Source organism: Electrona antarctica, assembly GCF_951216825.1.
Source record: "Electrona antarctica genome assembly, chromosome: 12".
Lineage (NCBI taxonomy): Eukaryota > Metazoa > Chordata > Actinopteri > Myctophiformes > Myctophidae > Electrona > Electrona antarctica.
In genome coordinates, this window is record NC_136793.1 from 21,369,331 (window position 1) to 21,384,130 (window position 14,800).

Consider the following 14,800-nt stretch of genomic DNA (forward strand, 5'->3'; position numbering starts at 1 on the left):
AGATCTCTGGGTTCAAGACCTCCTTTTCATCAAAGATGTTATGGAATTGTGAACACGTGTTTATCCACTTTCTTTTGACTTTTGGTTATAAAAACTCCCACAATTGACCATTTTTGCGACTGTAGGTCGTAGTTTACTATGAAAACCTGCAAAACGACACTAGGGTAATGCTCAGGCTGAACCCATCGTTCCTGCCTAAGGGCCGATTCATACTCCTACTTTACAGCCGAATAAAACTCAGTTCGGTTCTGTAGAGACTACAATGTGACGTCATTCAAGGTTCTGGGTGTGTGTGCGTGTGCGTGTGTGCGCGCCACGCATTAGTGCTGTGTCTCTTCTGGCTCTGCGTGTTCGTGTGTAAATGCATATTCTGGGATTTAGCAGACCTCCAAACAACACTCTTCAGCTTCATCCACCCACTCTTTCACTCTGGAGGGTTCTTCCATCTTTCCTTAATACTGTATATATCTCTCTCTTTCATCCAGCTTTCATATTTCTCTCTCTCTCTCTCTCTCTCTCTCTCTCTCTCTCTCTCTCTCTCTCTCTCTCTCTCTCTCTCTCTCACTCCCTCCTTGTCCACTTGATAGCCGTTTTGTTTTTCTTTTTTTCATCCATCCATTCTCTACAATTATGTCACACTTCTGTTTTTCTGTTCTTTTCCCTCCCTCCCTTTCCCTCTTTCTCCCTTCTGCTCCACCTCCCCCACCCCACCCCACCCCACCTCTCCTCTCTCCTATCTCTAGGAGCCTCAGACTACAGTTATCCATAACCCGGTCGACAGGACGAAGGTAAACTCATCATCAATACTCCAGTCCTGACTTTCTCTCTTCTCCTCCTCCTTGCTCCCTTCCTAGCGTCCATCCCTCACTCAGCGTGATATCTGCTATACCGATGCAAGCGTGCAAGCCTGTGTGAATGAGTGTTGCCTGATTTATACTTAGTTGCACTGTCCAACTAAGGCTCATTAACATATGAATTGAACCCCAGTGGCCCACAGAGCGAGTGTGAGTAGTTTGAGTGTTCAAGATGGAGTGCCATGACTTTTTTCCACCTTAAAACATGATCATCAGGTATTATTGAGGGGCGATATTCAGCTATATTGTAGATTCTTATCTTAACACAAACATTAAATGCCATTGACAATGAATGGAGAATTTATGTCGTGTCTGAGCAAATTGGCTATTTTTGCCATAAGAGCACCCCTCACTCCACACCGGTGTGATTTTTATTGTGACCGTCCGCAGGTCGCATTTACTATGAAAACGTGCATTTCCTGTCAGTCACCCCACACCTCCATATATGGTCATGCCTTGTGACATCACGTGACATCATCATGGATGGAGATCCCTGATGATGAATGCCCGGCCCTACCTGGGTCCTCATCAAACCCTGTACACCATCGCCCAGCAGTATGCCATCACCCAGGCGGATGCGTGCACGCCCTCAGGGCATCTTACTGGTTATATAAGGAGGAAGAATTTTGTACAAAAGTGTACAGTATTTGTTAAAATGTTGTTTTTATGTGAACACGCCCACCAGTTCAATAAGTATTCCTGGTTTGCCTGGTGGTTATCCACCTGAACTGAAGCTGCACCTACAGCTGTTGTTGTATGATAAAGGGGTGGGGTTAAGGGAGGGGATGATATTGTGATGTCACTATATCACTGTTTATTTCATTGGCACGTTTGACTGTCAAGGTTTCAGCCTCCAGGAAGAAACCCTAATTGCAAAGGGAAGACATCATTGCACATAACAACCACACCAAGGGATCTAATGAAGTACTGTCACCTCATAAACACATGAAAAATTGGAAAATGTACAAAAATCACTGCACTCCCATCTTTCAGGACTCCTGGGTACCCACCATAGGGTTATATATAAACTAGAGTAGAGGTGGCCCCGCCCCCCACCTATTCATTTCAATGAAGTTGCTCAACCAGCACATGAAGCATGCGTAAGTAGTAAAGTACACTTTACTTCCTGAGTTGACACTAACGTTAGTGCAGGCACACTAGCGCTTCAGACGATATACAAGCATCAGCTCAGAAGACTATTAATGCCTAATTTATATGTGCCGAAAATAGCAGTAGTTTGTTGTATAGTTGCGATGCAGTATAGTTTGTTTCTCTGTCAACATCCCTGTTTTGGAGAATTTTAACCAGTTTTAGTGATAGTGAAAAAATAAAATAATCCCATACTCCCACAATGGGCAGTTTTTATTTATTTGTTTGTTTGTTTTACCAAAGGAGAAGTTCTCAGCTCAATCCCCCCCCCCCCCCCCCTGTGATAGGCCCCCCATGATATCTATTTTGTCTTTTTTGTGAAATTTCAAGTTGAAATATTTTAGAAGAGTATCTCAAATTGCCATGTATTGCTGTACTTTAATATATTTGGATGATAGATGGATGTGTGCGTGTGTGTGTGCGTGCGAGCGCACGCGCGCTTCTATTGAGGTCAACACGTCTTGCTTCTCCATGCAGGGGGGAATTTTAGGCCCATTTAGTCTGCTAATTGGAAACCAGAGGCTAAATAGTTCTCTGGTGAAAGACACAGAGCACATAGCTAGAGACACGGGGTTCAAGTTCACTGGGATTGGTGAAACTGTTTCTTTTTCTTCCCATTGTTTTCTCCAGGCTTCATTTTCAAGATATTGGTGCTATATAATTGTGTGCCATTAACTTGCAGCTCTCCACTGAAACGTTTATACCAATTAAACGTTTATTCTTAGTTACACACTTGTCCCCAAGTGTGAACCTCAATATTTCCACTGTGTTTTTGTGTGTGTGGGTGTTGCCACCTTACAACTTAACTTGACTCTGCCTCTTTCTCTGACCTCCAGGAATCGTCTGACAGCAGCAACACCACAGTGGAAGACGAGGACGTGAAAGGTAAGAAAGGATGATGAAATGAAAAAAAAAAAAGTTCTAAAGATGGTGGCTGGAAAAACGTCCTTATCGTTTATCAGTGATAGCTTTGTCCATAAATTCCAGAATAATAAGACTGCTGCCAGAAAGGCTATCAAGAAATGAGAATCAATTTTACTGTTATATAAAGTCATAGAAGTGAGTGAGATTCATTTTTGTGTCAATATGTGAAAATATTATATTCAGTATTTTCACATAGACCAGAAAAATATGATGATTAGGTATCTTAGGTTTGGTCACCAATTTAGGGAGATATATACTTTTATTTTTTTGTCTATGTGAAACTGATTAACGCTAAAGAAAATACTTTTTCCACCACTGCTTTTGGGTACGTAGCAAAGTACTCAGCAAAGTATCAAACACTAGTCAGTAGTCCCTGCTCCAGCCTCATTCCCACTGTAGTGACAGGGCAGTTGCTGGGCTAATAGCTGACCTGTTACTGACCCCTCATGGAGCCATGGCCGCATTACCTTCTGTCGCTGTTACAGTAGAACTGATGACAAGGGTGTGGGGCTGGGGAAAATTGAAATGTAAGAGTCCTTGTAATGCTGTCAGGGTTTGGCTTTCTCAGAAGTGTTGGCATTTGGCTGAAACCTTTCTACTGGGAAACACTCGCACACCTCTAAAAGACCATCAAGCCCTGCTGGGTGTTGACTGTGTTGACTGTGTGTGAGTGTGTGGGTATTGCTTGAGGTTTAAACTTTGGAGATAAATAATTTTCCTCCTGATGTAGTATGACTTTACATGGTGCTTTCAAGGGGCGCGTGTGTGTGTGTGTGTGTGTGTGTGTGTGTGTGTGTGTGTGTGTGTGTGTGTGTGTGTGTGTGTGTGTGTGTGTGTGTGTGTGTGTGTGTGTGTGTGTGTGTGTGTGTGTGTGTGTGTGTGTGTGTGTGTGTGTGTGTGTGTGTGTGTGTGTGTGTGTGTGTGTGGGGGGTTATACACACCCTTCTTTTCCACCTCTTGCTTTGAGCCAAGCACAATGCATCTCCCTATAAATAAGGTCAGACTTGCAGCATTTTATTGCCAAGCAGAACATGGTCCCGTCTCCTTCCCTCCCCCTATACTGTACTGTGCCATGTTGTACTGTACCTTACCTCTATATGCAGTAAAAGCTATGGTAGTACTGCCCCACCTTCCAACCGTTCTCCTAAAGCCCAAATACCATAACCCCCCAGCACACTAGAGGGCAAGGGCACCTTGTGTCTAAAGGGGTGGGGGTTGGCTCTAAATTTAGCCCCGGTGGCAGCAAACAGGAGCCAGAGTGCTCCAAGAAGAGCTAAAGCTATGGCTACCGTCACGTGGGACACGACACAGTCACCCCAAAGATAGGCTGGCAACATAGTGGTGATCAGTGCCAGAGACGCAACCTGCAGATAGAACCAGGTGAGAGAAGGGTGGTTGGGTTTGGTGGGAACAGGCCAGACCTTATGCTGTTGTCCTTTTTTTTTTTTTCCTTTTTTTTTTTTTGTAAGATCACTTCATGTCACTGCTCGACAGCTGGTTTGTAATCCAATGCCTGTGCCGGGTGACGGAGCATCTGACCACATAACTTTTCAATTACTCTCAATACTTTTATAGAGAGAATTATGTCGCTGGATTCTGAGCTTTGTTTACCGCAAACTTCTTTGGACCATGAATGTTTTTTTTGTTTTTTGTTTTTACTTTGCAGCAGCTTTTGTTGACTTTATCTCTGACTTGAGGTTAGCAACAACGCAGCACCGCAACAGAACACCCCCCCCCCCATCCTCTCCAGATTACTTCATGCTATGTTTTACTGGGTCGTCTGTCTGTGTGTTGCTCTTCCTGGGTTTGGCAGCTGATTAAACAAACAAGTGATAATTTGTAATGTCCGCCTCACTCTCTCCTGGTCACGGCCATTTTACTCATTCTGTCACGACCCACGGTCCAGGCTGCCGTGAACAAACTCAATAAAGTAGCGTGTACGGGATGGACACACAACTGATAACCAGAAGACCAAAAGGCATTGATTTGTACTTTGTGTTGAGAATTGACTGCCAAGGCAAGGACACTGTGTAGTGAGTACCGGTATGTCTTTCCATCACTTTGTTGTTGTTTATCTCCTCCTTCACATACTCTCCTCCCTTCCTCTCTCCCATCCTCTCCCATGTTGTCTGTTATACGTGTGTGTGATATGATATCAGGGAACGGTATAGACAGCCCAGTTAAGTCACAGTCCAGCACCAGCTCTCAGCCTGATACCCCTCAGGGCCCTTCACCTGCTGTGTACTGTAAGTCAGCATGGCTTTGTGATGCAGATTGCGTGCACACACACACACTGCAACTACGCACAACTAACACACTAACAGCTGTGTGGGTTTCATTTAAAGATGAGTGCAGTGATTTTTTTTAGTTCTAACCTGCCCAAGTTATGCTCCTTCATATGACAATCTACAAGCTGATCTTCAAGCTCACGATGCGGCCAACCCAGGATACGCTGTGAGCTGGTAGATCAGCTATATTTTTGTCATGTGATGCCATCATTATGATGAAGTATAAATTAGGCTTTCATGTTGTTCCTTCCCGGACGTAAAAGGCTAGTTTAACCACTCAAACTGTATAGTTTACCGGGGCTCTATACTAGTTCCGCATTTTTTCCCCCTCAACACCAAATCTCTTTTCCACAAATAGCCGAATCTGCTAGCTTGTAGAGCTGACATTTCTGCCCAAATGGCCACCCCATAATTATAGGCACGCTAGGGTTCATGCGGTTAAAGTCTCAGGATGATACAGAGCTGCCTACAATTATTAATTTTAGAAACCGACATCCAGCCAGCGGCTGACATGTTCTAGTCGCTGGCTGATTAATCGGGTGGCTCCATGTCCAAGACATTGTGGAAAAAAAGTATTTGAGAAAAAAGATGAAGTGAATTGTGCTTGTGATCCATCTCCTCCTCTATACTCTAGTCTATTGTGCCCTGCTCCTCTCAAATCACTCCTGTATCGCCCACCCCCTGTCTTTAGAAAGGTCCACCGCTTCCTCCCTGTGGACATAGATGGTATTGCAGCACCAGTCACCGTGTGTATGTGTGTGTGTGTGGTTCTGAGCATGAACCGTTCAACTGTGCATCTTTTATCAATGTATGTGTTCATCACTGAGTGAGTGTCACACTTGGTCTCAGAGATTTCTGCAGGTATTTCACTCCAAACATTCAAACATTGTCAGTCAAATGGGACGTTGTGATCTGATGGTAGGGATATGGTCAGTGGTGGAAGAAGTACTCGCAGTACCACAAGTACACAGTATACAAAGTATACAAATACGCTATTACAACTACAAGTCAAAGTGCTGGTATCAAAATATAGTTGCAGTACCAAAGTAAAAGTACTTAAAACAAAATGTAAAAAGTATAAAATGGTGCTTAATTGGTTAATGTAAGTTTTGTAATAATCATCTAAATCGACTTTGTAGCTAAAGTATGTGAAATGTAACTTACTGTACATTATATAAGCAGATTGTGCTTCATATTTGACTGCATGAGTCGACACTACTGTCATTGCTCTCCCAGACCATGTGTGAACACCGTCGGATGTTTTCATCGACGTGGTTCAGAGAGCCTCCCTCCATTCACCTCCATGTCTTCATGTGTCCCTCGCTCCGTCCTTCGACCTCAGCTGCCACTAAGTTTGCTGACCTGCTAGGCTCTGTGCGTAGGGGTTCGGGGCCCACGTCCGACGGCGAGGGGGGAGCCAGCACTCCTCCTCTGGCCAGCCTCTCAGCCTCTTCCCCCTCGCACACTCCCATGCAGAGTAAGTAGCGATCCCTCACCCCCTTCGCCCCCCATGCAGAGTGAACCCATTTAGACCTGAGGACGATTCTACAAATGCCTTCAAAATCCTGACAGTTTTCTGAAAATATATAATATGTTTGATAATGTGTGATACAGTAAAGATATAAAAAAAATGTTGGCCCTATTTTAAGATTGTCTATCATCATATCTACCAAATTTAATGTATTTTGATATAATTCAGCACTATATATTTGAAGTTTCAATAGTCCAATGTATGGCCCTTCACTCACTGTATCGAAGTCAGTTATGGTCCCCTGGGAAAAAAATAATGCTGCCCTAGTTAAACACTCTCCTAACCTCTAATAATAATTGTATGCCAAAGATAGGAACCCGAGGGTTATTATACGTGCTTTGGACTATATCCATTCCTGTAGTGTACGTGCTTCATTGATGTCTCTCTGTCTCTCCCTCCTCTGGCTCCATGTTCCTTCATGCATCCTGACCTCTGTCAACCCCTCCCCCCCCTCCTCACCCCCTCCCCATGATGACGTGCAGTGTCCCGCCTCACAGACCTGGTGAGCAGCGTGCGCAGGGCGCCGGTACCCACGCCCCCTGAGGCAGAGTCCTCGACGGGGCCTGCTCCCGTCCTCAATGCCAGGCCGACACCCCCGCCTGCACACACCACCTCCCCACCTCCCCCACGCACTCCCCCCAGCCCCTCACCCTTCTCCTCCCAGAGTGAGTACTGAGCATGAGCACTTCCCCGCCCCCCCCCCCCCCCCCCACCACCCAGTAGCAGCCCTGTCAGGGTCCTCGGTGATTGGCTGCCACGCTGTTGAGGTGTGTTGTTTCGTACGAGGTGCCCTGACTAGTGTGTGTTGGACCTAAGACGTTGTGTGGTTTTACTTGCTGAGCTCGGAGTGTCAATGATTGTGATGCTGATGCATATTAACCTCCTGTCTCCGTCGTGCAGCGATCAACATGTCAGACTTTTTGAAGGAATTAGAAATATACAAATGGGACTGCTACCAAATCGGTGATGTTGTTCTTCAGTACAGGCTTTGCAAATCAGTGACGTTGTTCTTCAGTACAGGCTTTGCAAATCAGTGAAGTTGTTCTTCAGTACAGGCTTTGCTTTTTGAGTTGATTTCATTGTCACACAAATAAAAAAGGCCTTGTTGAGCTTGTAAAGGTTTGTTATTGTTACGTTGATATGGTGTTCAGGTAAGTGTTTTTATAACTCACCAACTGTGTGCAAACTAACTAGGATCCACTGGCTCAGTTAGCCGCTATTCAATGTGACTCGGTGTGCGTTTTCTCTCCTTTGCAGCACGCAAACAAGAAATCATCAAGATCACCGAGCAACTCATAGAGGCAGTCAACAATGGAGACTTCGAGGCATATGCGTGAGTCAACGCTTAGTTTAGTGTATGGCTGCAACTGCCGATTATGTTCTTTTTATTTTATTTTATTTTATATATCAATGAATCTGATTAGACTTTTTGGTGAATACAATTTGGTCTCCAAATAAAGGTGGTGAGAAATGTAGATCATGTGGTCTAGTAGAACCACTACTGGTTGACAAGTGGTACTGAAGGTCAAAATTCAATACCGCCCCGCTCGGTTGTAAAAAAAAATGCACGGGAACTCAGGTTGGAATCCCCGTTAGGACATGAAAGTATTTTACACATTGTTGTACAATAGTATCATGCAAAAATAGCCAAAATAGCCAATCTAAAATCTCATGACGTGTCTCAAGTTCGCAACATGACGTTATGAGCTTGTAGATCAGCTTGTAGATTTATTTGGAGAAAATCATTCAATTCGAGTTTTTATAATCGATCTGTTGCACCCCAAGTTCAGCGCATTTTCACATCCATGATTGAGGTACGTGCAAGTGTGATTTGAACCACTCTCCATTCCGCTGATGTACTAATAACACACTCTGTCCTTTGTTCTGTAGTAAGATCTGCGACCCTGGTCTGACCTCCTTCGAACCTGAGGCCCTGGGCAACCTTGTAGAGGGCATGGACTTTCACAGATTCTACTTTGAGAACCGTAAGAGACACAGCGCTCGTGGAGGCACTAACCCAGTGGTTCCCAAACTTTTCAGGTCGAGACCCAAAAGAGAGAGTTTGTCCGGGACCCAAACAGCCAGTCTACAAGCTCACAACAAGGCACTTCACGTTGCGGTGTGAGCTTGTAGATCAGCTATTTTCACTACATCTTTACACAATTTGTGCCCAAGACGTCCACAGACGTCCTAGAAACTATCCCATGCAGTGCTGTACACGTCTTGGGATTTGTTTTTATCTTTTATTTCAAAACTGTTTCTTTTTCTTTGCAAAATCGGATGGGCTATTTTGAAAGAATGAAAGGGCACGTAATGTGTTAATTATTTTTATTTATGGAATGGGGTGGTCTAACTAACGCAATAAATACACTTGATGTCCTGACTGTACTGATCTTCGCCCCCCCCCCCCCCCCCCCCAGTTCTGGCGAAAAACAGTAAGCCCATCCACACCACCATCCTGAACCCCCACGTCCACCTGATCGGCGAGGACGCGGCCTGCATCGCCTACATCCGCCTCACGCAGTATGTGGACGGCCAGGGCCGGCCACGCTCCAGCCAGTCGGAGGAGACCCGCGTTTGGCACCGCAGGGACAGCAAGTGGCAGAACGTGCACTTCCACTGCTCAGGTGCACCGGCTGCCCCGCTCCAATGAGGTACGTCCAGACCATACATCACGGTGCGCTGCAGGGGTCCTTCTCAAAGTAGGGTACCGTGAATTAAGACGAATACGAGACTGCTCGCCCCTTTACCAACTCGCCCCGGGCGTACAGCCGGCGGAACAGCGCGGCCTGGTATTCCTAAAGTAATCTAAGTAAATTATGCTTAAACGGTTAAACCTAACCTTATTCCTAACCTCAACCTCAGTAAAACGATGCCTAAACCTAACCCTATTCCTAAACTTAACCCCAGTAAAACTATGCCTAACCCTAAACTTATTTCTAACCTTATTCTCAGTAAAACAAAATAAAGAATACAAGAACCGCCGCACCGAGCTGTCGGCGTGAGGTCGGCGGAAAAAATCTGGGGCGAGATGGAATTGGGGCGACCTGACCTGTTACCATTAAGACCAGGGGCGCTGCAGAATACTTTTTCATGTCAAGGATCCCCAAAACTGTAGTGTATTTGGCTGCCGACCCCCCCATCTGTAAAGAGGTTTTGCCAAAAAATAAATAAAATGATTTAATATTTAAAAAAAAAAATTCGAAGACAAATGTTTGTGACACTGTATTTTACTGTCGTTCTCAGGGGTCGACTCCTATTACATCTGACAAGACTGCTCAGCTGGAGGGAGAGACAGAGAGACAGAGAGAAAGAGAGAGAGAGAGAAAGGAAGAGGAGGTAGAAGGGATGGACTGATAAGTCCAATGTCGGGGAGAGGGGGGGAGTCAGAAGTCCCAGACCTTCCCACACTGGGCCCACCCATCTCAACCCCCAGCATGCATCTCTTCTTTTACTAACCCCACCCCACTCTGTTGCCACTAAATGCCACTGTAGGCCATCGTACAGCAATGGAAACTTGCGGTCTACTGACTGTTCCACCCCCTCTCTTCCTACTTCTGACAGTGGGCAGTTTGAGGGGGGGGGGGGGTGTTCTTGATGTTTTTAAGAACTCCGTATGTGTTTCCTTCTTTCTGTGGTGACCCCATGACCCTCCACCCTACTTCCTGGGGTTTTTGTGACCCTATACCCCACCCGTTCTGTGTGAATCCACACCTGTGTGACAAAAACACTGCACTGGAAATACAGTATTGTAAAGTTAAGTAAGTTCTATTATAACTAATTATTATGACTATTATTATTATTATTATTACATAGTTGCAATTGTATACAGTATGTACTTTGTATAATTTGAAATTCTTGATGCCAGTGGTTTCTAGAGTCAAAGGAAATCTCTTCTTTTCATTGTTTTTCTCTTGTCTTTTTAAGGAAGCATGACTTCTTTTCCCCAATATTCACAGTGGCTGTTTTTTATTGTGGCTATTAGGTGAAAAATTATATTGGCAGTTTTTTCTTTAATTTATTTTTCTTCTTTTTTGTAATTTGCTTCTATCGTTTCTATTATACTGCGCCCAAACTCACTTTCAAGAAAACCTTTTTTCTTTTTGGAAGGACAGTGTCTGACCGGGAGTCAAGCGTGTGTGTGTGTGCGTGTGCCTGTGTGTGTGTGTGTGTGTGTGTGTGTGTGTGTGTGTGTGTGTGATGCCTGGATTTATACTTTGTTGTGTAGTGATGTCACACACCGAAAATAGCAAATGAAAAGCTCAGAATGCATTGCAGCGCAACACATTGTGAGCTTGTAGATCTGCTATTTTTGGTGCGTGACACCAGCCTGTAACTAACTATATGTCAGTTTGAAATCGGCACATAGTAAGTGCTTATCCAAAAAATGAGTATCTTTTTTTTGCCATTAAGATTGGCATCTTCTTTTGTTGAATCTGAATAATTACAAACATACTAAGTTGAGGTGCAAAGAAAAGGCAGTTCAGATTATAATTATTTTCTTGTACATTTGCCATCTTTACATACTATACATAGCTCTGTAGTGTAAGTTATATCAGGACCTCCTTGCACTCTAAATGGTAATGACAAGCATGCTGCACATATCACAGGAAGACTCATCTACAGAACATAATACACAATATAGAAGAAATACATATCGTTTCCCCCTAGCTCACGTTCACGTTTATGTTACTGAAAGGAGTATTTTTTTGGTTTCCTGGTCGAGGGGAAATCCCTTTTAGTGCTTCACCCAACAGATGACTTCTCATGTGGCTCAGATGAGCGCATGGGGGGGTGTTATAAACACAGTAAAGTCCTCTGTGTTCATTTGACTCAAGAGTGTTCAAATGTAAGAGTCCATTTGGTTACATTTCTTACATTTATGCACTCAGAGTTACGCATGGATAATGAACAGGGCGTTAACAGGATTTCCCTGTGTACTTTTCCTTTTACCTTGCATGTTTGCCTCGTCTTCTCCAATCCTACAGGCAACATTGCAGCCTTACTTCTAAAGCCATAGCGCGTCACACGCACGGTGCTTCTGTCCATTTCCCACATCAAAACACTTAGATAAATGCCATTCTGAGGCGTCCTCAGACTCAGAGTCCTGTCCACTGTCCATACGTTGAGTCAGTGATGACAGTTTACACGATAAGAAGAGCTAAGAGGCTCTATGAGTTTGAAACCTATGCCAGAAGAAATATTTGATCAGCCACAAGGCCATTGTGTGTGTGTATGTGTGTGTGTGTGTGTGTGTGTGCGTGCGTGCACGTTTTAGACTTACGTGGGAGTTTCTCATTTCTGGACAGTGATATACCAGTGGGTCTGAAAGGATGTCCTGTGTGCACTGTGCATGCGTGTGTATGGGAGAGTGCGTGTCCACTTACATTAATGTGTAACCTACTCCTTCCTTACATGGAGATCTTGGAGTTGTATGCTGTGTGTGTGAGAGAGGAAAGTTTAAAGGAGAAGGCTTTATTTTAGAGGACATATCAGCCCTCTGCCTTCAGTCCACAACTTGTACTTTTCTTATCATTTAGTTTTTCTTACTTGTTTTCATATTTTTATCACCATGCTCTTTGACTTGTGTCTTGTGTTAACAAGCAAGTGTTATTATCAGCTTTTCTTAGAAACGTGTTTGTGCCAGAGGTTTTGACAGGAATGAAAAGATGGACTTTACAGAGCTGACAGTCGACTGGAGCTTTGACTTCCAATGAGGTCAGTTCAGTAGTTCCTTACCTATCCGTCATTGGCTGCCTTCGGAGGTGTGTGGCCACTATTGGTCAGACCGACATGAAAGGGACTTGACGTGTCTCAATGTTGGACAGGCAGTCAGCCGGTGGCTAGTCCTCAGGTTTATATTTATTTTGATTATTTATTTATTTATTTGAGGAGATGTTTAAAATTTGCCTTTTTTCCTGTTGTTTTTCCTGTTGTACAGCCTCATGCTCTATTATTCAAAGGGACATCACTGCATGTAAGCACAAGTTTTCTTTTAAAGGGATAGTACACCCAATTTACATCCTGCATGTGTGTGTTTTACTGTAACTGACCAATGCGGACTGTTTTTCTTTTCCTGCGGCTACTATATAATTTCCCTACGTTGCATTTTTTTTTACTTTTCCACTATAGCTGAGTTTCAGAAAGCCCTGCTTTACCAGAGGGGAACATTTATGTAGAAACTTGACAACAGGTGTGTATTTTGTGTGAACTATCCTCCAAACAAAATGTTTTGTCACCATATTGTTGCATGTGTGATAAAGCTTTTGGGTACAGGGTAAAGGTTGTGTTTGCCAGGTGTCATCTGCTAACAATGTTCACACTAAGACGACATGGTAGATATGTTTTTGTCCATTTGTACCTCAGTGTCTACAAATGTAACCAAATGGACTCATAAGGTTAATTTGTAAGTTGAATTATCATTCACCAAACATGACCCCCTGGCCCCTCCAAAATAAGAAAACGCTGCATACAGTAACCAAGGCTTTGTTCCTCTGTTCTTAGTGTTTACTAGCCTTGAAGTCAATAAGATTCACCTTTTAAATGAGGGAGAATACAGTGTTACACAGCTGCAACTAACTAGCATCGTTTTCTTTGCATGATGATGACGAGACACTTGTTTTATGGTGTTTTTTCCTTTTTATTTGGTTTCTCATTTTCTACTGAATGCTGGTATACAAAACCTTTCTCTATCTATTTTCTCAGCTTTGTAGGCACATATAACTATTTTTGTCCCAAGATGATATATTGAAGAGGATTATAATGACTATGTTGATGATGGTGGTGGTGGTTGTGGTTTTGGTACTAATAAGGATGACTCAGTATGAGGATAGTTGTGTGATGTTATGATGATTATTTAGCATGCTTTTCTATGGAGCTCTGTGTTGTCAGTGCATGCTGGCTGACTTTTGTAGAACAGGTACAACAATATGTTTCACCCAACCAGCAATGATGGCACTTTGAGGAACAACACTTTTATCCAACTCTGAATGAATGCAGTCCACTAGGGGGTGCAATCACACAGGAGAAAACAGGACACGGGACACAGATGGCCTAATGTCTAGCCAGGTTTTACTGTCGGGTTCATCCGTTGGAAATTGAGCGTCAGCTTACAATATAACATAATGATCAGTGTGCTAATTCACAGCAGCTTTCCTTTTCAGAGCACTTTGGCTAGTTTGGATCAATGCTAGCTCTACTGACCTTCAGTCAGGTTTAGCACGACCATGTTTTAAAGTCTCTCTAAAGCACTGATGTCTTATTTTCTCTATCGAATGATAGCTGTGCTGACAACACTGAGCTAACTTCCTTTTGTATGTTTCTTTCACCCTTTCCTTGTCCCTCTGTTTCTCACCTTATTCAGTCATTTCTTCTGCAGATGACCCCCCCCCCCCCCTTGACTTTTTTTTCTGTTTGGGTTTCTTCTGTATAATATTAATCTCGATCTATCTAGTTCTCTGACTCTTCACATTATTGCTCTGTTCTCTTATGTGCTTTGTGTTTCTCTAACTTCAAGAAAAGTGTTGTGTTATCAATAAAATGACAATTTAAGTATGCAACTGAACATGTTTTGTCTTTATAAGTGATGAGGCTGCAACACAATGTCTGATTATTTTTTTAAGATTAATGAAAAATAGAACATTCACATTGTGTGACAGCTGACGGCAGGCTTGCATTGACAATTTACATACATCTTTGTGTGTTTGTTTGCTTTCTGTCAGTAGGAACTAATGTATATAGTTTCCTGATAAACCACGTTTAATCCCACCGCTCAAAATATTTGCAACCTCTAACCTTTGCTGACCTTTTTTCAGAATAATAATGGTCACTATTTTTGGCGGCACGTGACAAAATTGTAGGAGCACATTACATGTGACCTTTTTTGTATTGGCTGTTATAACTCAATTGCGTTTTGTATTAATAGAAAATGTATCGGTTATACATTTCTAATCACTAACAATAATCTGCATTGTTAGCATTCAGTGTAGATGCACATGCAGATGCATTTGCCTTCCATAATGGGTCCTAGTAAGACACAATGACGAGACCTTTCT

The 14,800-nt window shown here is 43.4% G+C and overlaps 1 protein-coding gene across 6 annotated transcripts in view; it reads left to right on the top strand.

Moving 5' to 3' along the window:
• camk2b1 (calcium/calmodulin-dependent protein kinase (CaM kinase) II beta 1) overlaps positions 1–14,305 on the top strand; it is a 76,892-nt gene extending 62,587 nt beyond the window's left edge. For 3 of the 6 annotated variants that reach the window (XM_079515445.1, XM_079515446.1, XM_079515449.1), the window contains 9 exons: positions 744–788; positions 2,840–2,888; positions 5,087–5,173; positions 6,558–6,692; positions 7,229–7,411; positions 8,004–8,079; positions 8,637–8,731; positions 9,167–9,400; positions 9,993–14,305. In XM_079515445.1, the coding sequence (XP_079371571.1) occupies positions 744–788; positions 2,840–2,888; positions 5,087–5,173; positions 6,558–6,692; positions 7,229–7,411; positions 8,004–8,079; positions 8,637–8,731; positions 9,167–9,399 (903 nt within the window). In that variant the 3' untranslated portion in view covers position 9,400; positions 9,993–14,305. The remainder of the gene's footprint in view (positions 1–743; positions 789–2,839; positions 2,889–5,086; positions 5,174–6,557; positions 6,693–7,228; positions 7,412–8,003; positions 8,080–8,636; positions 8,732–9,166; positions 9,401–9,992) is intronic. The other 3 variants (XM_079515450.1, XM_079515447.1, XM_079515448.1) reach the window with 1 other exon arrangement.
• The last annotated feature ends 495 nt before the right edge of the window (positions 14,306–14,800 follow it).